General features: G+C 59.4%; 1 protein-coding gene across 7 annotated transcripts in view; it reads right to left on the bottom strand.

Moving 5' to 3' along the window:
• Positions 1–3153: 3153 nt before the first annotated feature.
• The window catches only part of PATZ1 (POZ/BTB and AT hook containing zinc finger 1), a 32465-nt gene continuing 11427 nt past the window's right edge, over positions 3154–24191 (bottom strand). Inside the window, exons 3-6 of one of the 7 annotated variants that reach the window (XM_044444400.1) lie at positions 21172–21243; positions 16282–16453; positions 8161–8298; positions 3154–4804 (exon numbers count right to left, since the gene is read on the bottom strand). In XM_044444400.1, coding sequence (XP_044300335.1) covers positions 4386–4804; positions 8161–8298; positions 16282–16453; positions 21172–21243 — 801 coding nt within the window. In that variant the 3' untranslated portion in view covers positions 3154–4385. The remainder of the gene's footprint in view (positions 4805–8160; positions 8299–16281; positions 16454–21171; positions 21244–24191) is intronic. The other 6 variants (XM_044444401.1, XM_044444406.1, XM_044444404.1 and 3 more) reach the window with 6 other exon arrangements.

The following is a 24191-nucleotide window of genomic DNA, read 5'->3' as shown; positions in this document are numbered from 1 at the left end:
TCCCACCCAAAGCATGATGAGGATCCAAAGCACTTGGAAACGATCGCTTGTTCCGTATGCGGAGGGCAAGGCGATGTTCCCTGCCGGGGCTTGTGCTCACAGTCCCTCCAGAGCCAGGCAAAGCAGCCCGGTGTTCCGGCCTGATGTGGCAGCTCCTGGCTCCTCACACTGGCCACGCTGGCGGCAGTGAATGGGCACTGCTGGCCGAAGCATCCGGAGAGCTGCCAGGCACCCGTCCCTGCCCTGGGCAGAGCCCCCAGCATGGCACAGCGTGCTCGGCTTTCCCAGAGGGCTCGTCTGCACTGGGGCTGCTCCCGCTGAGACGGCTGCCCGGGCCCCGGAGCCGCAGAGACGTGGTGCCATGCAGCCCTTGGGGGGGACAGTGTGGCATGGCGTGGTGCGGCATGCCAGTGAGTGGGGCACGCGGCTCCAGAGGCCCGGGGCTTGGCCATGGCGCTCGCTGGCCATCGCAATCTCTCAGCCTCTCAGCAGCTGCTGTTGTGAGGGCAGAGCCAAGCGGAGGCGGCCACGGAAGCTACCCTGGGCCCTGATCGGAAATAAGGCAGAGCGCGAGGGCAAGAAAAGTTACGCATTCTCTGTACCTCGGCAAAACATGCATTTATTTATTTGTTCACTAGATGTGTTTAAGGCTGCCCATTGGCACAATGCTCTGCACACGGAGTAGGAGGCCGTGCTGGGCGGAATGTGGCCTTCCAGCTATTTTGGCTTCTAGATCCCACCAAGGCCTGCCCACTGTGGAAGCTTTCAGCCAGACCGCAGGGCACCGTGCCCCTGGCAGGCTGGGCTCTGCTGACGTCAGCTCTGGGCGGCAGCCACCGGCGCCAAGGTGCAAGTGTGCGGGGCTGGCCACCCCGGCCCCGCACAGCCGCCTCTGACGGCAGGGGCCCTGGGCGGCGACAACAAGTGCAGAACTGCCACTCGGTGTGGAAGGGCGCGCACCCCCTTTCAGCTTCCCGGGCTCCTCCCTCCTTCCCTGGCTTGACCTGCTGACGCAAGCAGCCCAGAGCGTGTCTCCTGCTGAATCCCGGCAGGGTCCGGAGGAGGCATTGAAGGGCTGGTGAAGACGCGTCCACACGGCTTGGGCGCTGCAACCAGCCACAGGACCGGTGCAACTAACGCTGAAGGGTTGAGCAGGCCCACTATGAGCCATTGAGGTGCTGAGACCTGCTGGAGAGGCATTTCGGGGTATTGCTGGCATTTGGTTTGCTGTTGGTTTTAATTAAATGATTGTTTTTTGTCTGCAGTGCATTGCCTTGGTAGTTCTCGTGGAAGGCAGTATAAAAACAGCACAAACAAGTAAATACCCTCGGAAAATATAACCCACTGATTTCTGGTGAGAGTTAAGGAATCTCAGTTGCTCACCTAATGGAAACTCTGCAGCATCGATGCAAGACTGACAGTTACGCTCAGTGAGCTGCGGAGGAGGGCTAGCAGAGAAATATACGAGGGGTTCCGAGGAGCTTGTTGCTCTAGGCATCTGGCCTGCCAATTCTGCCGCAAAACAGCCTTCTCCAAGTCGTGCACGTTCTGCAGACTTGCAGCTCAGCGTCTCGCTCCCACAGGCCGGTTCCCTCGAGTTGTGCACCTCATCTTATCTTCTTTCAGCCCCGACCAGCATGGCCAGAGGTCACGACCGCTGGGGTCCGCCGTCCAAAGCGCCTGGCCGTCGCCGGTCCGGGACTGACAGTGGCGCCCCGGGCCCTGCCCGTTCCTTCAGGCAGCCGTGTGGGGCGAAGGCGTGGGCTGGCCCCCGCGGAAGCAGCCTGCCAGCACATTCTGCGGCCACGCGGGTCATGCAGGCGGCCCTCCGATGTCGCCAGGTGCTCCCCTCTGCTTCCAGCGCCTGCGGGGCCCCCGGCGTGTGGCCTGAATGTGCCTCTTGGGGCAACCCAGGGGAAGGGATTCTCACTCTGTGTCCCTGCTTGACTGCCAAAGTGCGACTGGCCACTGAGAGTGGCCTGGCGAGTCTGGAGAGCCCCAGGAGGCCCGTCCAAGCCCCAGACCCGGGGCTCGAGCCGCCTCCCCCCATCCCACTTCGAAGCGATGGATTGTCCTCCCCACTGTCCTCATGGCCCGGATCACAGAATTCTTAAGTCGGGTACCATCCTATGAAACTTCGCATTCTTCTGACTATCCTAGATGGTCCATGCACTTCCAGCATGGAAGGAATTCAGGAGGGGTGCTTGGAATGGTTCCACTTCTAGGCTATACTGAAATTGCTTTCTTTTTTTTCATGCTCTTTCATCTGCTTTGCCTAGATGTATTATTACATCCAGGTGAATAGTAAGTATTACTATAATTCTTAATCCCAACCTGGTCAGTTAGTGCCGTTCTCGTTAATTTGGATCCACAGGGAGGTAGGCCGGCGACTCGATACACCAAGAAGCTTTGCTGCCTCCAAGATGCCCCCTGACTCATCCCCAGACGGAGCCACGGACAGTGGACCCCACTCCCGCCTCTTCCGCCGCCCACTTGTGGCAGAGGCCCCGCAACCAGGCCTGGACTCCTTCCAGTATCTCAGCACCACACTGGGGGTATCTGCCGCACCCGTGGCCCAGCAGCCCCTGGCCGTCGCTGCACACGGGAGCTCTGCCCATCACTGGGAGCCCAAATTCAGGGAAGCAGAGATGCCCACAAAGCTTCCCCCCACCGTGGTGCCATCATCCCCGGTTCATCTTGGAGCTGCAGGCCACCGCGTCCGGAGGGCTTTGCATCTGCGGGTGCTACCAAAGCCGGGGAAGCCAGGGCCCACAAGGCGGCACGCACGGCGCAGGCCTGCTCCCTGCGGTGCCACGAGGGCGAGCCCCGTGGACACAGCTCAAGGGGACGGCTACGCACGGTCTCAGTTCCCAAACCCCTGCAAGCGATGCTTGTGCTGACGCCGCTCCCTCTTGAAGAGGGGCTGAAGCTGGCTGGCAACCCACGACCAAAGCTAGCTGTGCTTGGCACAAAGGTCAGTGAGCGCAAACGGGGCCCGGCTGCCATGGAAAGGCGGTCTCTAACCTCCCAGTCACGGTCAGGAGCGTCTAAAATTTTGTGACTCACCACACCCGTGCTGAGGGCAGTCACCCTGTTATCACACCGACATACCCACCCAACCTCTCAAAACAAAACAGACAAAAAGAGTGGGTGTAAAGTAACATTCTAACTTCTTTAATGCAGTCCAACCAATTATTATTTTCTTGATTGAAATCATTCTGTGAACTCTATAATTTGCACTAAACAGGTTGGTGGTACAGAAAAATGTAGCGTTGCATTGAAAAATGTAATCTTCAAGGGTCTTAATGCATCAACCAACCAAGAGTGCACTGTTGTTTTCGAATCCCTCCTTTCCTTCCCTCCCACCCCATTCTTCCATTTTGCATAACTATATTATCCCATAGACTTAAAACAATCAACTAGCCAAGTTATTAATTATGATACATCTAAAGAAAAATCAACACTAACCCTAACATGACTGCTGCTTTAAGAGCGCTCTGTATAGTCGCCCGGAAGGGCTTCTCAGTAGCAAATCACTACAACAGGTCCTAAAATCATAAATGCAGTAATAATGATCATAATCATGAGAGGCAGAAAACCAAGAGCAGGTTTGGGGGACTCACAAGGTCAGCCGAGGGCCACGACGGAGCCAGGCGCTCTCTTGCCCAAGCCCCGCGTGGCGCCGGGGCTTCCGCTCATGGGCAAGGGGCTTGAGCAGGAGAGCCGAGAGCTGGCCTGCACCAAAGCTGGCTTCTGCCTGGTGGTGCCAGGCAGGGGCTGTGGCGGTGGCAGCCTCGCCTGCAGCACCTGGACGCTCGCCAAGCGATTCCTTTAACCAGAAATGCTGCTTTTAAAGAATGCTGCTTTCTGGTGTTTTCTTTTGAAGGAAAGCAACTCCTCAACATACGGAATTCCACAGGGAGTGTTTTATGAGCAGACAAGGATGCGAATATGCGAATCCTAGAATGGGGCTGTGAGGCAGAGAGAAAGGAGGAAGGGCACACAGGTGCCTGGCTCGCTGTCAGAGCAATAGCATTTTGATCAAGAGTTCCTGCGCATCCCCAGACCAGCATCTCCGGCACGTCTTTCTTTTGTGGGCCTCCAAACCGGGTCACTGAGAGGCCGGCAAGATGCCTGGCAGCCCCCAAATCGCACATCCGCTCATTGTCGTGCAGGCACCTTGCAGTGTCAGCTGATAAATAATCTCTGCCCAGGGAAGATTTAGGGAGAAGAACAGGGAAGGGCAATAACCTAAAAGGAATTCAAACAAACGTTTTCCCACTACAAAACTGGATTTCTGTTAGCTCCCCACATCCTTCCCAGCCATCTTGCAGTTATACATAAAAAACCCCCAGACTGCTGCTTTGTTAACACTACAGCCGGCCTCATTTCCCGTCTGGCCCCATCGGCTGCTGGTCGACCTCGGGATCCACGAGTGACGAGGCAAATGCGGACTGCACAATCTGAAACCCGAAGGATTCCAGGAGGGACATGTTCTGTTGTGGGGAGAAGGGGGAGCCCAGGGCAGGGCCCAAGTCCCCCAGCGGGGCCCCCAGGGAGCGGGCGTGGACTTTCTGCATGTGTTTGTTGAGATAGGACTTGGATCTGAAAAAGCTGCCACACTCGGGGCAGGGGCACTTCCTGTCCCCCTCGGACTCCAGTTTGCTTTTGGCAACCACCATCTCGCAGGAGAAAGAGCCGTTGGCATTCTGCTTCTCGGGAGTCTTGAGGTCGCTGGTATCAGAGAGCTCTCCGTAGGAATCCGAACTCTCAATCTGGTCCGAATGTGAGCATTTCTGGCCTTCTAAGGAGAGAAAGAAAGGGCATGTTTTTAAGAGTTTGGGGACCCCCCTTTCCCAGGCGACCCTTCTGTTCCCTCTCTTGCATGCAACCCATGCCTGCTCCTCATTCAGCAAATCCAGTCTCCAAAATTACCACTGGCCCACAACCACCATCAGAATCTGCTGCCCAGACACAGTGGCTGCTGGTCTCAGGCCCAGCTGATCTCCCCCTAGTCAAACTGGATAGGATACCGGTTTGCCAGAGGGGGCAGGAAAAAGGCGAGGTTCGAATCTGGGCTAAGCTGGACCTGGATAACCGACCTGGCACTTGGCTTTGGGTCTCAAGAACCACATGGGCACTGCAGAGCCAACTAAAATGCCCCGGGCGTGGATGGAAAGCACTCCTGCGCAGACCCCCCCCCCCGGCCCCCGGAGCACGCTCAGTCTCCCGCTGTCTTGGGGTCACATGTGGGCGCAGCCACAACAATGCTCAAGTGCGGCCACCACCGCCACCCTGCCAAGGATGCACTGCTGCACGAGAACGCGAGGCGCAGGCAGGGCTCGGGCGCGGGAGCCGCAGCCGTGGAAGCAAGCCCGGCGTGCTGGCCCGCAAGGCAAATGCAGCGCTGCTCCCCGTGGCCGGAAGGCCCCCAGGGGGCCCATGTGCCGCGGGATGCCCGGCTGCGCTGGCTGTCGCAACGCAACCCCTTCTGGAGGGCGTCCGGTCTGGACAACCAGGCAAAGGCAGAGCACAAGTGCCCCCTTCAGAGCGCACAGCTGCTTGGAAGAGTTGTGTGCAAAAGCCTTCCAGCCCCGTTTCCATCTCTCACTGGGGTGCCTGCTGCAGACTCACTCTAACGACCGAGCCGCATTCTCTGGCTCAGGCGAGAGCCAGGGAGAGACCCGGCTGCCGCCTGGTCCTCCGGGATCCACTCACTCGGGTGAGGTTCGCAACTCTGGAATCCTTCCAGTGTACAGCAAACTGAACTCCGTTTCCCTCACAAGTCAGAACATGCTGCCATGCTCAGAAAGACACAGACAAATTCGCGAGCCTCCCAGAGTCACACGGAACAATGCAATGGCCTCCCGCTGCTCTCCCTGGAGCTCCGAGGCAAGAGCTCGGCTTCCTTCCCGTGCCTCCTGGATGCCACGACCACAACAGCAAGCCCAGCGAATGGAGAACGCGGAAGAAACGGGCAGGCAGTCCCTCGAGAGCGCCCCCGCTTCCCGATGGCGTGGCGGTTCTTGGGGTGCATCTGAGGGCAACGCTTCTCCCACTCGGGGGAAACAGGCTCCCACCCCTGTGCAGCTGTCACACCCACACCTTTAACTCTGCTTGCACAAGCTACCTCTGAAAACGCTGCACAACCCATAGTGCAAGTCACGCAGCCGCACCAGTCCTGCTAGCAGGGCCCCGGCTCCTCCAGCGCCTCTGCTCATGCACAAGGCAAAGCGACCCTGGGCCCGGCGGAGCCTGCTGTGCTGCCCCACGCCAGGCGCAGGGCAGCTGCAGGGCAGCGCGTGGGGGCCGTGGGGCGAGGGAGGGGCCAGCCCAGCGCGAGCAGCAGCAGTCTTGCATCTGACCACTGCACAAGAGTTGCAGCGGAGTTTTGCGGGTGGCTGAAGGTTTGTGTGAGCAGGAGGAGTCCACCGGATACAAACCATGGGTCCTCTGATGCAGCTGAAGGTTCAGCGGGGAGTCCAAACAAACCTTACGAACTTTTCCAGACAAATTGTACTGATAAAGTCAACTACTCTGGCCCAAACCACAGAAAAGCAAAGCCAAAAGAGCAGGTGGGGGATGTCAGCAAGGCCGACTCCCGAGCTGACATGGGGAGTAGTGCCCCTTCCCCCACAGAAGCGCCCATTATCCTGAAGGTACCACGAGCGGAGAACCTCTCCTAGGCTGGCCCCACTGCAGCGGAAGGGACGCTGGGGGCTTCTGGCCTGGGGCTGCCCAGGAGGCCCTTCCGCCGGACGAAGCCTCATGGGGCCTCTGGCAGGCTCCCACCCGGCCTTAACGGCATGCAAACCCGGCCCGGGTGTGTGGGTGTGCGGAGGGGGGGTCGGGAGGGGAATGGCGTTTGCTGCATCCCTTGCCAGGTTGAAAAAAGCCAAAACTGCATCCTGGCATGGATGCAACAGCCTGAATGTGCGCATCGGTTTTACAGAAGGGAACCGGTTAATGTTGCGTGTGGTATCTGCCCCCAGACTCCCACCAGGTGACCCTCGCTTGCAGTGTGGCCCAGCCACACTCACGGGGAGAAGGCCGGAGCAGCAGAGGGGAGGCAACGGGGGCCGCGGGCACCCGCCACACGCCACACCTTCTGAAGGCAACGCCTTGGCCGACGCTTCAGGCGCATGGAGAGAAGACGGGGATGGCCCGAGGTTCCTCCCGAGCTCTTGAGCTGCTGAGGCTTGGGTGAAGGGGGATGCTCACCCCCCCTTTCAAGGGAGACGCCCTGGCTTGCTCCCCTGGACCAAAGCTCCCCGGCAGAAGCTCAGCAGCATCCTCCTGGGGCCAAAGGTACAAATCTCGCAAAGGGGAGCAGTGCCGCCTTGCCCGGATGGACCCCCTCGGGCCCAGGCCTGGCAATGGGCACCCAGAGGCTCTCACTGGGACATTTAGAAAGCACATTACGGGGGTGGGGGAGATGTCCAAACATTTTGGGTGAAATTTCCTGCTGAACATTCTCTCCTCACACATGGAGTGACTGACCTTTGAAAACAGCTGCCAAAAGGTGCTGGGTGGCACTGAAGAGGGCGAGAGAGGTCAGGAGGAAGAATTCAACCAATGGCTATGAAAAGGGACAGCGACAAAAAGCCTCCAAGTGCGAAGACAGTGGCTGGGTTCATACAACACAGCACCTCTCGCTTAGGGGTGAGGATGAGCGGGTGCGGGTTCTGGCTGCTCTGTGGGTTGCTTGTGGCAAGCAAACCATGGTGCGTTAGTGGGCTGGGTTCACACACCACCATAATAACCATGGTACAGCCATGACCTGTATTTGAACTCTGGGATTTTTGAATCCCAGTTGCCGGACTTCATGACCTGGGGACTTCCCAGAGCCCTTTGGTGAGAGACTCCGCAGAGCTTGGCCTGAGCCAGCAGGGTCTTCTCTTGATCTTAGAGGCTAGCTTCTCCGTGCAAGGAGATTTTTTTATGGGGGAGCAGGTTTGTCCACAAGAGAGTATTCAGACATGCAACCCTCTGCTTCTGGCCTGAAGTGGGAAAGGGCAAGAAAAGCGCAGCATCCACACCCAGCAGATCTTAGACTTGCTTCCCCCAAACCGATCCTTCTGCCCCCTCCCCACACCCAGCTCCCCAGACCACAAAGTCCTACGCCACGAGATGGAAAGTGCAGAGCAGGGGGTCGCTTGCCTTTGATGCCATAGGTCCTGGTGCTGTGGAACGCTGCTCCCCCATTCGGGATGGGCTCCGGGTGCCTGGAGACCTGGGGAAGGGGAACACCGTGGTGGGTTTTAACATGGACCTTTAAGTAGGAGGCAGAGGAGAAACCTAAACAAGATAAAAGGAGATGAGATCCTGCCACAGCACAGACACGCCTCTGCCTTTCCCCAGGTTCTGCTTAGCTGCTTCCAGATCCACTCGCGGCCTCTAAAGGAGCTTGCACAGATGCCAAGGCAAGATCTGGCCGCCGCCACGCTTCTGCGGAGGCATCCACATGTGGAGGCTGCCCTTTCCCGTGTGCCCCCAGAAGGAAACTCAGCAATTATTGGGGGGCGTGTCCACACACGGGGTGTCCTGAGCCACGGAACTGTGCGGCAGGGAAAGACAGAAACACCGTCGAAGCCACCTCCGCGAGGTAAGACCGAGTCCGGGCTGAGTCCCCTCTTGCTGTGCTCACAGCCAAGTGTGTCGCCATCTTGTCTAGACTTGCCTGTCCAGTTCTGGAAACAACCCGCCACCCCCTCACTCCGCCTTGCAGAACAGGGCAAGGCCAGAGCCGACATGGGGGGATTTCAGTAGGTAACATGGCTTTGGCAGCTTGCGTAGTCCTCACTTGCTGCACCTGTGCTGAAAACAGGCTTCCTCTTCCCGTGCAAGAGAAGGAGCCGGGGGGGGGGGCGGGGGGAAGATTCAGGCCCCCGCCCCCGCCTGCCCTGAGGCCGGCTGCCTTCACAGAGGCGTCTCTTGCTGGAAAAAGGGACTCGTCCCAGTAGAAGCTTTAGGGCTAGTGCAGAGCTGGAGAAGGTGTCAGGAAGGGCAGCAGAAACGGCCCAGGGGCCGGAGCAGTGCCCTTGGGGATGCCGGCAGCCCTGGGGCTCCTGAGCTTAGGTGCACGGCCGGGGCGGCTGTTTAAGACGTGTTCATAATTACTCCCGGGGTGGAGAAAGTGGGCAGAGGGAAGCGCTCCCCATCCCTCACAGCCCTCGTGCCTGGGCCCTCTCGTGATGCTGCACAGCACGAGACGCAGGCGAGAAGAAGGCAAGCCCTTCTCATGCAGCGCAGGGTCCCCTGTGGACCCCCTTCCTCAAGGCCGTGCGACCGGCCGCCCCGGAGGGGGCGGGATGAATTCACGGGGGGTGGGATGAGCCTGCCCATGGCTCCCAGTGCCGGGGACCCTACGCTGGCTGTCCCGAATCGGAGGCGGCCAGCCCACTGCCCCGTGCCCCTGGCTGGGAGGGGGGAGAGCGAGCGCCGCATGCATCCCCCCCCCTCACCCTGGGGCCACGTGCAGGGGCGGGCTGGCCTTTGGTCTGACTCGGGGGCTCTCCTAACTAAAGTGCTTCAGACAGAAAGCAATGGCAAAACGCCACTTGGCCAACTATTTCAAATGCGCCTGAAACTGATGGTGCTGTGAGTAATCCATTTTTGTTTCAGCCACCAACACGCCAAAGCTTTGCCTTTCCAAACTGCCCCTTATGAAGACAGTGCCCCCCTTGGAAATGTTTGGGTGCACGGGAAAGCTTCCATGGCATGGCAGCCCTCGCGGGCGGGAGCGCGTCTTCACACTGCGACACGCACAGCCAGCCCTTGCCGTGGGTCCACATGCTGCTTTTAGAAATGCAGAGGTTGATTTGGAGTTTTCATTTAATGTACTGACTGCTGGAAACATTTGTGCCCTGTCTTCCCATCTGAAAACACCTAAGGTGGCTGAGAACATAGTTGAAGCCAGAAATGGTGGGTGTTTTAGTTCACAATTAAAAGACAGCAGGAAAGCAGGCAGACAAGCAAAGGATGAGCTGGCAGGCCCAAGCCCCTGCCAGGAACCGCGTTGGGCAAGATGGCCAGAGAGGCCAGCTGGGCTCCGCTGGGGTCTGCGGCGTGGCGATGGCCCTGCGGAAGCCTCTCCTCCCCTGCTCCCGGCGGCAGCAGAGGCAACGGCAGCCGAGCAGAGAGGCCCCTCCAGAAAGCCGGATGCACGCGGGGTCAGGCGGCTCATTGGAGGAGACCTACAGGGCCACCTCCTCCCATGGAAGCCTCTCCACTCATTTAACTGGGACCAGGAATCACACACAGAGACAAACCGAGCGCTGATGTGCTGTGGCATGGGGGACACCCTCCAATCCCGAGCCTGAAGCCCCCTTGCACCCCCCGCTGCAGATCCCGGGCGACCCCAAAGGTCGCCCCGTGTAGAGTCTGCTGTGGTGACCAGCTGCCGTGGAGCCCTGCGGCTGGGCCCGGCGCCTCTGGGCGAGGGTGCTCCGGGGCAGCAGGCTCCAGAGGGCCCTACCCGGCTGCAGGGCCTGCCGCCCTCCAGGTGCCCTTGAGAGCAGCAGGCCTGAGCAGGGCACCTCGGCCTGGGCAAGGGGATGCACCGGCTCAGCGGCCTCCAGCCCCCCGGCTGCCCCCGGCACTTGCGCGGCACTTGGGCAGTCCCCGGAGCCAGGGGGGGGGGGGTCTCTGCAGGCTGGTGACAAGCTCGCTTCCCATCCCTTGGCCCCCGCCATCTTGGCTGGGGGGCCCGCTTTCCCCAAACCTGTGCTCTCCAGATGCACTGGACTACAATGCCCAACGGGGCAGGCTGGGAGTTGTGGTCCCACACATGTGGACACACCAGGCGGAAGTCGGCTGGCCAAGAGTAGCCAGAGCACACAAGCAGAAGTGGGCCCATTTCTCCGCAGCGGCCGAGACGCGTCCCAAGGCGTTCTTTTTATGCCGCAGCACTCCCTATCAGGCCAGCCTGGTCTGCTCCATGGATCTCCCGTGCCCTGTGAAGCGCCAGGTCCCACGTCACTGAAAGCGGCAGCGCTCTGTCAGATTCTCTGGAGAAACGGGCGGCTGTGCGGCGGAAGCACTGCACCCCCCCGCTGGGAAGTAAGAACGGGGTCCCAGTGCAAAAAGAAGGGCAGATGCAAAGGCCCCCGATGGCCGGCAAGGTTTCCACCTCGGCAGCGTCTGCTCCACTGGCCTGCCTCGTGGCCACGACTGTTTCTCAAAACGTCTATGCTTTGGAGCAATCTTTGCTTTCCCTCTGTCGTATGCCAGCCAGCTCTTTTATTGCTGCTTTCTGATACAGCACGTGTGCCATCTTTTTCAGTAGTTTGTCTTACATTCTGCACATCACCCACAGAACATTAGTCTGTTATATACAGCGAGTCAACCAACCAGATGTTTTCCACACTGTACAGTTCCTTTCCTTGGTCAGCAAAACTTGCTATTCTGTAAATCTCTAACAGTTTCTCCTGAGCCTCTCTGCATCTTGGCAGAAGGAGAAAAGGCTTTGACCCCTCAAGTCGGGCGCACGGCCCGTGCCTGCCACCCCAGCCCTTCCTGCTGGTCTCTAGCAGAAGAGCACGTGACCTGAAACGAGACGGGCGCGCCCCCTGCCCGCACCCCTAGTCGAGGCCAGCGCTGCATGCGGGCCCCAGCCGAGAACGCCGCACACCCACACCTTAAGCCCAGCACATCTCCAAGTGCACACGGCGCTTTGAAAGTGCTGCAGCAGAACTCTGCATTCTTCTCCCACAGACCACCAGCGACATGGAGCGCAAGCCCCGTTGCTGCATTTCAACCGCAGAAGGGGGGTGAGGAAGGGCGCTTGCCTAAGACCACCAGAGAAGCTCACAACCGTGCCAAGACTGGAAGGGGAGCCTCTGGCTTCCATGAGCTCCTCTGCAGGGGATCAGGCAGGACAGGAGCGAGGGCTGGAAGCAGCAGGTCGAGGCGGGGGAAGTGGCCGCCCCCCGCTGCACGTATCGGCCCTTGAGGGCCAAAATCAATTCCGGCAAAAATGGGGGCTTCCTCCTTTTTTGTATTTTACTCCACAAATAACAGTGACTGATTTAGCTACACCCATCCCTACTAAATGCTTAAAAAGACAAGGCCCTCTCTTGAAAAGAAGAGCAGCTCTGCAAAGGAACTCCAAGCAGGACGGGTACACAAGGGAAATGTTTCCCAAGTGGCTACTGGAAAGCACAGAAATGAAATAAATAAATAGCATGCCACAGCCTGTAATCTGCTGTTGGGTAGATGAAAATGAGAGAGAATTTAATAATAAAAACAGTGACCTTTATAACAAATCAGGCCTGTGTGAAGAGGAGCGAGCCCGGTGGGCCGTGCTCGCTGCGCTGCCTTCTCCCCACCAGGTGAGCCTCCGGGCAGCAGGGCAAGCTTGGGTCGCACCGTTTCCCAGAAAGCTCCTCGCTCTCGGTGTGTGTGAAGATTCACCTGGCATGGTCCTGCGGGATGGGGTCTACAGCCTCTCTGGAGCAGCCGCCAGAGAAACGGCCCCCGCACGCCGCCGCCTGCTGGCTCGCGTCTGCACAATGGGCATGGCTCTGGGGAAGAGCCCGCCCCTACGGCGGGCTACAGGCACAGGGGCCCAGTTTCTGCGCCATCGGGCGCCAGAAAGCTACTTCCCTGTAGGTTGTGGGGCTGATTCAAGAGCTGTTCAGCAAGTGCCGTGCAGACCCAGGCGGTGCCCTGGGGTGCGGCCACCTGTTGGCTCCTCTCCCCCATGGGTCAAACAGCGCTCCGGAATAACTGACACTCGTTCTCCCTCTTTCTTTTTCCTGGACCCTGAAAACTGTGCAAACGTTGTCGTAATTTTCAATTTTATTTTTTTGCTGTTGGGTCTTTCACAGGTGTGCAAGAGTGTGGTGTGTGCAGTCTTTTCTGGCATTTTTCAGCGGTCAAAGGGAGCACAGATGTCGAGCAGGGAACATGCAAGGAAACCGTGGAGAGTGCAGGTTGGCTGGCACACAGGTGTCAAGGGCCGGGGAAGGAATTCCACAGGAGGGGCGGCGCCCTGACCGCCCCACCTCCCACTCAACCGCACGACCCTCTTGGCTCGCAGTGCTGCTCGGACACGGCTCGGCATCCCTGCCTGTTCAACACTTTTGAAAAACGGCTGGGAACGAGACCACAGCAACCCGTGGCCCAAAATGAGGCATTCATCTCTCCCTTTCTGGAGAACCAACAAGCCAGGAAGGTGTTAAAAGTCCAGACGACACTCACACCCTAGAGGCTGCACTGCCGGGGGATATGCCTCCTCCCCACACCTTTTGGTGCCGCAGTCCCGATGGCCCCCGCCCCCCCAGCCTCAGGGCTGCTGCCTCGGCCAGGGCTCTTGCTGCATCTCCCCTTTACTGCCACTGGCCACTGGTCGGTGCAACCAGCGGGCAATTAGTGTTGTGCTACCTCACCATGTTAGCTCAGGTACGCTACCTGCGCCACCTGATGGCTGCAACATAGAGAAAGTTGACGGGACAAGAACACACGCTGGGCGGCTGAAAGCATGCACTCGGGAAAATGCCATCTCCACGTCAAGAAGGCATCCCCACGTGCTCCTTCCTGCGGCTCTGGGAGACGAAGCTGAGGAGTGGGAGGGGGCAATGGGTGCTGTGGGGCCGGGCCGGGCGGGGAGGGCAAGCTGGCAAAGTGCGGACTTGCTCCCGGTTAGTCGCCTGAGCTGGCTGGAGCACTGCGGCGGAGGAGGAGCGGCCCATGGAAGCGCGAGGGCCCTCGCGGCACAGGCATCCTCAGGAGTGGGCGGGGTGGCCGCCCGCCCCTGCAAGCAGGACAGCCATGCCAGCACAGCGGGGCCACGAAAATGGCCGCCCTGCTTCTGCTTGCCAAGCTCGTGCTTCCATTACGACACGAGGCAAAGCCCGCCATTTTTCTAAGCAACAGGCAATGGAAGAAAAGGAAAAGTAAATGGCACCAGAGCTAAGCTTCAGGCTAATCTCCGCCCAGTGGCAACGTTAAGCGACAGGCAGGTGAGGAGGCCATGCCTGAGGGACAAGCGCTGGTGGGAGTAAAGCCTCCGTCTGGGAGGCAGCGCCGGCCGCCCGGCTCGATGCCCAGCTGCGCCCAGCCTTCTGGCATGCCAGCCACACCGCCGGCCCGAGGCTGGTGGTGCCAGAGCTGCTCCGAGCCTTTCCAGACCCACCTGTTTTCGAGGCACGGACGGGCCAGAAGCCGCCCTCAAGCTGGCCCTCTCCCTCTCATGGCCGAGGGCTGCCTTGCCTCCCGGGCAGCCTGCTGGGGGCCGTACTTCACAGCGCGAGGTGCTGCCCCCTCTTCTCGTTCTGCCCGCCCTTTCCCTTCCCACACAACCAGCAGCCACGGCCGGTACTCTTGCCTCACGGATCATGTGGGGCGGGGAGGCTGGGGGCCGCCCACACCTGGGTGAGCACCCTCTCCGCACAGCTGAGCATGTCTGGGCAGGAAATGTCACCACAGACTCAAGCAGACCTCTGGCCACACAGAAGCCTCACCTGCCCCCCCCCCCCAAGCCCCGCTTCAGCCAACAGGCATCTGGCTTCACACAGAACACTTTGCCTCAGGGGACTCCCCGAGTGCTGCCTGTGCCTCAAACTCAGACCTGCAACAGAAAAGCTGGGAAGAGCACTGTGTGCCTGGCCAAGCCTTCCCTCAGGCGAGGTGCACTCTGGAAGGATGCAGGGGGATGGGAACCAGCCTTCCCTTTCTGCCTGTGGGCGACATTCCCAGGGGACAGCCAGTGCTGGATAGGAGAATCCCAGCTCTGCACAATTCAGGATGCACCAAGCTTTATTCTTCCCTTCCCCACCCAATCTGAGGATGCAATTCAAACCACCCTTCATAGGCAGCACAACCTACACAGAGCAAGGTTCTGCGGACGGTCTGAGGCGGCAGTTCCAGGCATGCTTGCTAGAGAAAAAGCACCACTTTTTCAGGATTTATTGCCGAATAAGTCACACAAAAACTGGCTGTGAGCAAAATTTCCCTTTTATCTTACACCAGCCTTCCCCATCATCATCATCATCATCATCACCACCACCACCACCACCACCATTTTGGAAACATGAGTGCCTGTGAATTGAACTCTTTGGCAAAGTACAACACATAATTCAGATCCAAGAGAAAGATGCCCCAACCTGGAGCATGCCAGTCCAGGCCCGCTTTTTGCATCCGCAACTCACCCGCCCCGCCATGAGCAGAGCCACGTAACCTGTTCAGCCAGCGGAGCAGAAAGGCCAAAGGTGGGTCAAGTGCAACTGAGGCAGCCCATGCAGGGCCGCAGGATGCGCTTCTGGCCACGGCCGTCCACTGCTTCCCCTTCCTCCCCTTCCACCTGCCCCGCTCATTCACGGATCGCGCAGGATTCCCAGGCAGACGGCCACGTGCCGGGAAGCTCCGAGACACCAAGTTCTGTTTTCTGCTGATCTGCACACAGCTCTTACTTGCCATTTGGGACATTCAGCCTAGGCAGCCTCAGCCTCACCATGAATCAAGCACCCTTCCTGTCTATCTGCACCCGAGGCCCTGACCCTTATGACAAGCCCACTTCCTAAGGAGTCCCGCAGAACTTGGGGGGGGGGGGGGCTCATTGCCACATATGCCTGGCCAGGGAGGCCCCCTGCACGGCGACAGCCTTCGCCATGCTTTCCGAATGAGATGCCCGTGCAAGCCAAGCAACAGGGCTGGGCCAAGGTGCTGTCTCAGCCCTCCCTTTGCTCCTTGGGAATGTGCCCTGGAGTCTGGTGCACACCTGAAGCAAGAACGGGAAGGGCACACACCTGCACTAAACCCCTGCTGCCCCTTCAGAAGCTGGGAAGGAAAGAATTACACCACCGCCGGCTTTCAGAAGGCAGAGCTGGCTTGCACTGCAAGCGGCGAGCGCCGCATGAATCCCTCCGCCTGGTTGAGAAGGACACCTGTCTGCCCTTCTATGTGGCCCTCTCTGGACCTTCGGAACCTCTCTGCCTCGTAGGCCAAAGCCTGCGGAGCAGGATGCCCCTTGTGCAGGCACGGGCTGCCAGGTCCTCCTCCACACCTCAAGCCCGGCCTCGGAGGAGCAAGTGCCGCGCATGAACAGGCTGGGTCACGCCGAGTGTCTGCCCGAGCAGCATCGGGAGAGCCGGGTCGTGGCGATCAGCCTGCGGCAGCTCGTCTGGAGCCCCGGCCAGCAAGAGACGGGCACATCCGTGAGAACCGGGCCCAGGGGTGCAGCAGCGGGAAAGACCAGGTCGACCGCCGGGTTTCCCTTCTGGCAGCGGGCATCTGTTCGCTTGACCCAGGCCCCCCCCTCCAAGCGGGTGTGCGCATTACCTCTGTTGCAGATGGTGCAGAAGTTGCTTGGCCCTTCGCTGTGCTTCTTCAGGTGGTCAGCCATGTATGCCGCCCGCAGGTACTTCCCACAGACCTGGCACGGAACCTTGTCTTCGTGGCAGGCAAGATGCGAGCGCAGCCGGTCACGGGTGGCAAAGGAAGCGTTGCAAGTCTGCGGACAGCAGCAGAGGGGTGTTAACTCCACACGCACCTATTAAGGCTCATTAGCGCTAGGCAATCCCTGGCAGAACAGTGCTTACTCAGCAGGGGCATACAAAGGACCTGAGAATCAGTTCTGTCCGAAGAGCGAGAGGGGACGGCAAAGAGCACCCTGAAAAGGGACGAGGCCATTTTCAGACGAACTCTCTGGAGCAGTTGGTTGCTGTGGCCCACCTGGCAGGCCAGTCGCAGTAACTCACTGTGGTCAGCTGCAGCGAGAAAAAATGGCCTTTGGGCGACTAGTCAGGGAACCTCCATAAAAAGGTTCCTTCCTGCTCATCCCACACTTCAGGTCGCAGATGGAAGATGCAGGGGAACAGGCAGGGATGTGCCCTCATCACCACTGCAGGTGGGCAGGCAAAGCTGCAGAACTCTCTCTCTGCGCTGTTCTTGGTCAACGGCAAGGCGGGAGAGCCTTGGGCAATGTCCTGTTCCTCCACGGCCTCCCCAGCCGCTCCTGGGATCATCCAGACTTCCCCAGCTGGATCGGAGCCACGCGGCAAAGCCTGCCTTTCGGACGGTCCCTCGTGTGCCTCCGTCGCCCGAGCAGAGAATGCAGGCGCTGCTTGGCCTATCAAAGCTGCTGGACTGGGCACAGCGGCTTTGCCAAGTCCCCTGCCTGCCCAAGGGCAGAAAAGGCGGAGGGGAAGGTGTCGCCCGAGGCGGCCGCTGAGCAGAGGAGCCCTTCTGTGGCCTGCGGGGCTCAGCACCAGGTGCCCCCGCTGCCTGCCTGCACGGGCACGCCTAGAGACGGAGACGCTGGGGAGACCGGGAGCGTGGCGTGGCAGTGGGCCGTGGGAATCCCCCCAGGAACCCTACGCACGGCAGCCTTCCCATCATTCACTTAGGGCTCTGAGAGAGGCGAAGGGGCCTCTCAGGGACAGGGAAGTGGGGCCCCAGCCGACAGCGGGGAGGGCTGCGCGGGGGGAGGCGGGGGGCCCTCCACAGCCGGTCGAGCGGACGCAGTGCAGGAGAGGGCGTGGGCATGAGCCGTAGCCGGTGGCTGGGCACCTGAGGAGGGCTGGGCCACGCAGCCATGGGTGGAGGGATGCAGAGCCTGTGGAAGGAGTCAGCTGAGCCGCGCCCAGCTGGGCTTGGGTGCAGAGCTGCGCGGGACCCTGAGGGCTGCGAGGCGCCCTCCAAGCGGGGCGAGCCTTCCTCAGCTGGCGCCTTCTGTAAGTTCTTAGAGCACTGCTTCCATTACCCCCAGCTTGAGGATAATGGGTCATGCAGGCCATATGCACCTGGAGGGTGCCAGGTCGGGGCAGGCTCTCCTGCGCACAGGTGCTGCAGCTGGCCGAGACGCCCGGGCAAGCCAAGGCTGAGCGCTGCCGGACGTGGCCCGCCTCACATGCCGCTGGCCGACAACCTCAAAGTTGCCCCCCGTTTTCCAGGGCAGGTGGACATGACGGAAGATCAAAGGCCCTGTCGGGACAGCCCCCCGCCCGGGAGGTGTTGCGAAGGCAGGAGGGCCGGTCGGTGAGGGGCACCGAGCTTCCCAAAGACACTTTGCAGGGCGACGGGGGGCCCTGGCCCCCGTGCAGTGGGGCGGCAGAACCGCCCTGCTACCTCCAAGCAGGGCTGCCGCGGGGCACTGGACCCTGGCCCCAGTCCTCCCCAAGCCCCCCAAGTGGCAGGGGCAGAGCGAGGCTCCCACCAAAATCAGTGGGACTGAGGACAGCCAGGACAGGGAAGTCCCGCTCATGTGAGCGGGCCCGCTGCATGCACCACCGGGCCTGAATCCAGCCTGGACCGGCCCCGGTCGTGCTCAGGTGGGTGCCTGGTGCTCTTCAAGCCACGGGAGGCAAGGCTCCCTTCCCCCAACCTCCTCTGCAAGCCCCCCCCCCGGGCCGACTGCCCCGTGCCCAGTCTGGACCGTGTGCTGCCCCGTGACTTCTGGCCTCGCTGCAGAAGAGGCCTGCGAGGGAAGGCACGCCTTGCCGAGAGTGGGGCTCTGCAAGCCCACAGGCCACTGCACGCGCCTGTCCATGCACGCGTGTGCCGCTCCGCCCCCTCCACACAGCCGCCTCCCCTCCCCTCCCCGCCCCTCCCCGCCCCTCCCCTCCCAGGCAAGGACGCCACACGCCCAGGGGCAGCACTCCAGGGGCCTGGGCAGCTTCTCTGGAGCACTGGACTGGAATAGGGAGGGGGAGAAGCAGCTCTGGAAAGGCTGAGCGCAGAATTAGCATCCATACAATACTGCAGCTCCAGTACGTATTCTCCCCTCTGAGGCCAGAATGGCTGCGCTGTGCCCAGGCAAGAAAACCTCCCCGGCTCCCGGGGTGCCTGGCAGTGCCACATTTTTCAAGTTGGCAGCAGGCAGCCGTTCCTGACTGGGTGCCCTCCAGATGCACTGGTCTCTAGCTCCCGTCATCCTCACATCAACAGGTGGCCATGCTAGTTAGGGATGGTGGGATCTGTAGTTCAACACATTGGCTGTAACCAGGCTGGGGAAAGCTGGAAGGAGGCAATGCCTTCCTCTTTATGACCTTCCAAGAAGCCAAGACTCCTTTTTGCTGCCCCTAAGAAAACCCTGGAGGGAAACGCAGTCCCATCAAGAGACTCTCCCGGAAACAGGCGGCAGGGAGGGAAGCATCTCACCTCGGCCCCAGCAGGAGTAGCAAGGACACAGGAAGGCAGTGGGAGCTGGGGGCAGAGGGGGCAGGAGGGGAAGCGGCTCTGGAGGAGAGGGGCGAGGGCAAAGCGGGAGACAGGTGAAGGTGCGCGGACGGACATGCACAAGGTGGGAGGATGGGAGAAGCGGGAGGCAGGCGGCCAAGATGGAGGGGAGAGGAGAGGGGCACACGCAGCGGTATGGAGAGGGGGGAGGGACACGCCATTGGCAATTCCACCGGGACGGTGTGGCCCGGGCACGATGCACAAAGCCCAACCTCCTGTCCTTTGAGGCAAAGAGAGGAGTCCGTTTTTGAGCCCTCTTGACCGTGGATCCCGCAAGAACCAGGGGATGGCAGGATGTGCTTCCCAGGGGCCGAGTGTGGCCCCCCTTTCCCTGCAGGTCTCCCCTGGACTAGCAGCTGCACAATCCGCTGTGCAAACGTGCGGAAACAGCAGAATGGAAACTGGCTTCACTCACATCACTGAGACAGGCTTCAGAATCCGGGGGCAGGTTTCACCCCCTTTAATGCCAAACAGAAGAACAGAGCTCCAGTCCTCTCTGGGATTCAGAGGCCAGAGTGCAGCGGGGAGGGGGTGGAAGAGCCCCACTGCTCACTCAGCATCCCGGGGGACGTGCCTTCCCTGCCGGGCACGGCAAAGCCCACCTGGCCAGACTGGGCAGCAGGGCCTGAGCCAGCACATGTCCTGGCGGGGCCGGGGCCACCCTGAATGCTCTGCTAGAGAGGCCCCATGCTCCCGCCTTCCTTTTCCCTGCCAGGCGTCCCCTGCACACTTCTGCATCCTGAACAATTTAGTTCTGCATCTACTGAAGCTGGAGTTTAAATGATGAGGCCTGAATGATGCTTGTTTGTTACTGTGTAAAAGTCCGGGAGAAAAGCCTGTTAAAAGAAAGGCAACACGGTTTCTCCTCATTGCAGGCAGACTTGAGAACAGGTCCAGCAGGGTATAGACCGGGCACTAAACAGAAAATGCTGCCTCCTTGCGCAGGATCTGGGCCAGTGCATCATAATAAAAAGCAAAATTATTGTAATTTATATGACAAACGGAGTTCACCAGAAAATCACTCTGGTATTGCAAAAGGCAGAGTAAGAAGAAGGTGCAAGCGGCAAGTGCAACCGCTTAGGACATTGCGCTGAGCAAAACAGGTACAGCTTTCATCTTGCAAAAACACTGTCTGGAAAATGAAACTTTAGAAAAGATTCTGACAGAAGGCATCCCAGCTGTAATTTTAAGAGAGATTTTTCATAATCAATGAACCAGATGCATGAAGTCCATCAGCCCCAGTAGTTCAACCAACACAACCAGGAAAGTGGTGCCAGTGGAAAATGGACAGTGGACTGAAATTCAGAACATCTTCCAGCTGTTAGAAAAAGCATCAGCTGTAACTTTAAAATGATTCAGTCGTCTGCAGAACCATGAAAGCAAAAAACGCAACCTGCCAGCAAGCATAGCAAACCCACACAGCAAATGTTAGGACTACCCACGGGAAGCTTGTCGACCGAGGGCCTGCAGGAAGGAAAGGGGGCTGAGCACCGGCTGTCCCCGTCCCTTTGCCCATGGCCAATGCAGAACCTCCTGGTGGGGCGGCAGACAGGATGCCCCTCAACTCCCTGCGAGCAACAGCTCTGAGAAGGGGATGTTCTCGGCCGCTGTGCTTATTTGACTCATCTCCCTTGATGCCAGGTCACTCTTGACCAGGGCCAGTTACTGCACGGATCACTGAAAACCATATCTTTAAGAAAGTGAAAGAAACAGAGAATCCAGAAAGCAAAATCAGCGGTCAGAGCTAAAAACTCAACAAAAAGACACATGATCAGCTTCAAAGCAAATCAAAACATTGCAATTTTTAATATGTTAATATCTTTAACAGTAGAATAAACTGTTATCAGAGTGATGTTGTTAATTAATTATCAATAATAGCAATAATAATAATCATGGAAAATGCCAGTGCTTTCCTATCAAACATTGCAAAAGCAGTTAAATACACTAAAAAGTAGAGAAGTTCTTAAAAGATAAACAGTGTTTAAGAAATACCTCTTGAAGTTTCAACTGCTCTATGGATGTAGATGTCTCTGAGCTTATTCCATGGAGGCTGGCAATTTCCTGCTAACAGGCAGGAAGTAAGAGAGATTAGCAAAGGAAGAGACTCATTCTGCATTGACATCAGTTGGGAAAAGAGCGGGGCTGCTAAATGCTGATCTTTAACCTTTGTTTTTCAGGCAGCACACGCTAACTCTGGGAGTGGGATTTTGGCTGCTAAAGCCACACGGCGGCAGACGTCACCTGCACCGATCTGGTCAATTTCCCACCATCGCATCCAGAAAGCTCTCCTCAACACCGGGGCTTCTGCGGGATGAGGCAGAGTGCCCATGAGCGCAGTGCCAAGGGGGTCCGTGTGCCGCGCAGGGCACATGCAGAGCACACCGAGCCTCTGGGAGGCCCCTGGGCGGGAGGTGAGCATGAGCAAGCTGGGCACCAGGGCTGCCCCAGTGCTGCTGGGGGGTGGCCCCGGTGGCGACTCAGATCCGCCCCCCGCACCATGTCCTCCAGAGGTGCCAGACTACAGTTTCAAATCTCCATCAGCAAGCGTGGCCATGGGGCTTGTTTGTTCGTTTGGGATGTTTCCAACCCGTCCAATCGCTTTGCGTCTCTGGACAGCTCACGATAATGGGCTGATGGGAGCTGTAGTCAGCCACAGCAGGATACCACCAAGTTGGGAACACTTGAGTGTTGAACCTGCCCCAGTGTTTCTGATCAGAGGTTCTTGTGCATGTGACAAATCAAGGCAAAACCAACTGCGACAGCCACACGGTCCGACAGAGCGCGGCGGCTGCTCCGCCAGAGCCCGCAGTGGGGCTAGCAGCCCGTGGCCCCTTCCACAGGGGAGCTCCAGCGTGGCCAGGCCTGGTGAAGCGGAGGTGGGGCTGGGGACCAGGCCACAGGGCACTTCTTCACAAAGCTGCAGCCGCCCTCCAAGAGACCCCTCCCTCGTGCCCATCATGCCCCCCCCCCCACATGCAGCGGCCTCTGGTTGGGCACAGCTGCAAGGCTGGCTTTCAAGTGGAGGCGACTGTGCCGAGGTGCCCCTTTCCAAGCTGGAATGTGCCCTGCATCACGTCACTCCTGGGGCGAGGGGAGGGGGAGATGCCAGGTCCTGCACTGCAGCAACAGACGCTTCAGATTTGCCCCAGCCCCCAGAACTGCCCTCCTCCTTCCAAGACCCTTGACCATCCAGTGGCTCTCTCCTTGGCACGCAGGTCACTCGGGGCCAGGATGTCCCACACCGGCCTCTGAAGAGGACCGATGGGGCATCTCATGGTCCGTCGGCAGAACGGGCCAGTCCCTGCTCCAAGGGGGCTGCTAGGCAGTTCTACCATGGTGCATCTCTGGTCCCCTGGCAGCTTCACCCCGCCCCACCCTCCGGGTGCCCTTCATCTTTCTGGGGGAAGGGGGTCACTTAGAAGCATGCCTCACACGGCAGGGACCCTGCCCAACCTTCTGCAACACGTCGCTTGCCCTGCCGGCCGCCTCGGCCATGGTCCCCCCACACCCCATGCGCTGCAGACGGACCCGGGACAGAGCCCGGCACGTCCCACTCATGGGCCCCGGCCGCGGAGATCACCTCTGCCCAGGCTGAACCGAGCGGGCAACCCAGGCCTGTGCCCCACGCGGTAGATCATGTCCACCTCTGTCTCGAGGAGCCACTCATGTGGATGCTTGGAACGGTGGTCCAAACCCTGCCCTGGTCGGCGAGCGGTCTCCTGAAGGATCCACAGGAAGGGAACGGCTGAAGAGAGGCCAGCATGCCCAGCTGCTGCTCCCACAGTTTATGTGGCTCAGACACAACACGACGTGTGCGCGAAAGGCGCGCAAAGCCAGGCGGCGCTGAGCCAAACCCAAGCCCTGCCGGGGCCCCCGCGGGCAGCCTCCTCCGACCAAGAGCCAGGCACGTGCTGCCCACACACACACCTCCGCCAGGGAAAGGAGCCCTAGCGATGGCACGTCTAGCAGGGTGCAGGGAGAAGAGAGCGTGTCTCGGGAAAGTTGCACTTGCTCTCTGGGCTGCTGAATGTGGAAAACTGAAACAGCACAATTACATAAACAAATTAAATGTAAATAAATGTACTGGTTATCAAAACCTCAATAAAGATATTTTCTGTGACATACAGAAGGATATAAAAATAACTTACAACTTAAGGGCTGATAGGAGGAAAAGTGGCATTTCTTTATTCCCTATGACAGTTAACCCACAAGAACCCAAATACCCTAAAAACAAAACACAGATTTAAGTCACAGTGCTACCAATTCACATCAACCCCCCCACTTCATCTGGGGGGCGGGGGCGGGATTTGTGGCCTACACCTCCCATCATTCCTCACCCTTGGCATAGCTGGCTAGGGCTGATGGGTGCTGTGGGCCAAAACACTGGGGGCTCCAAATGGCTCTTAAGAGAACGCCTCCCGAGGAGCTCCCTGTTTCGACAGGGCTTCATTCTGGCATCGGGCCCCTCACTCGCTGACTAACTCAGTGAGGCCAGTGGCCCGAGGCAGCCTTCCCCAGCTGGGCGCCCTCCCGCTGCGATCGCTTTCAACTTTCATCCGGCCCAGGCAGCGCCCAACGATGGAGCGCACGCTGCAGCACGGCTGGAGGGCACCTGGCTCGGAAAGGCTGCTGAAACAGCTGCAGGGCTCCCGGGCCGCCCTCTCCTGCTGCCACCCCGGGCCGCCCAGCGAGGAAGCCTCAGGGGGCTGGAAGCCGCAGCCTGTGCCACGGACCCGGCCGGGCGCGCGATGCGGGCGGGGCCTGTGCTCTGCCAGCGGCGCTGGGTCCTCTCGCCCACCAGGGCCTGCCCATCAGGCCTGCGTCGACGGGCACCGTTGCTGCGCCTGCCGAGTAGGCCGACACCTCTCGCTGCTTCCGGGAGGCACCCGGTCACCTCCCATCATAAGCGGCTGCAGGGCTGAGGCCTGGGGGGTAAATTCAACCGCTGCTCGGGAATTCAGGACCGTCCGCACACCATGCTAGATGCTCCAGTTATTTCCAGAAGAACTGGA

This window comes from Varanus komodoensis, unplaced genomic scaffold (genome assembly GCF_004798865.1).
Source record: "Varanus komodoensis strain SLA01 unplaced genomic scaffold, ASM479886v1 scaffold44_3, whole genome shotgun sequence".
NCBI lineage: Eukaryota > Metazoa > Chordata > Lepidosauria > Squamata > Varanidae > Varanus > Varanus komodoensis.
Note: the sequence above shows the minus strand (reverse complement) of the source record. Positions and strands in the feature narration are given on the sequence as shown.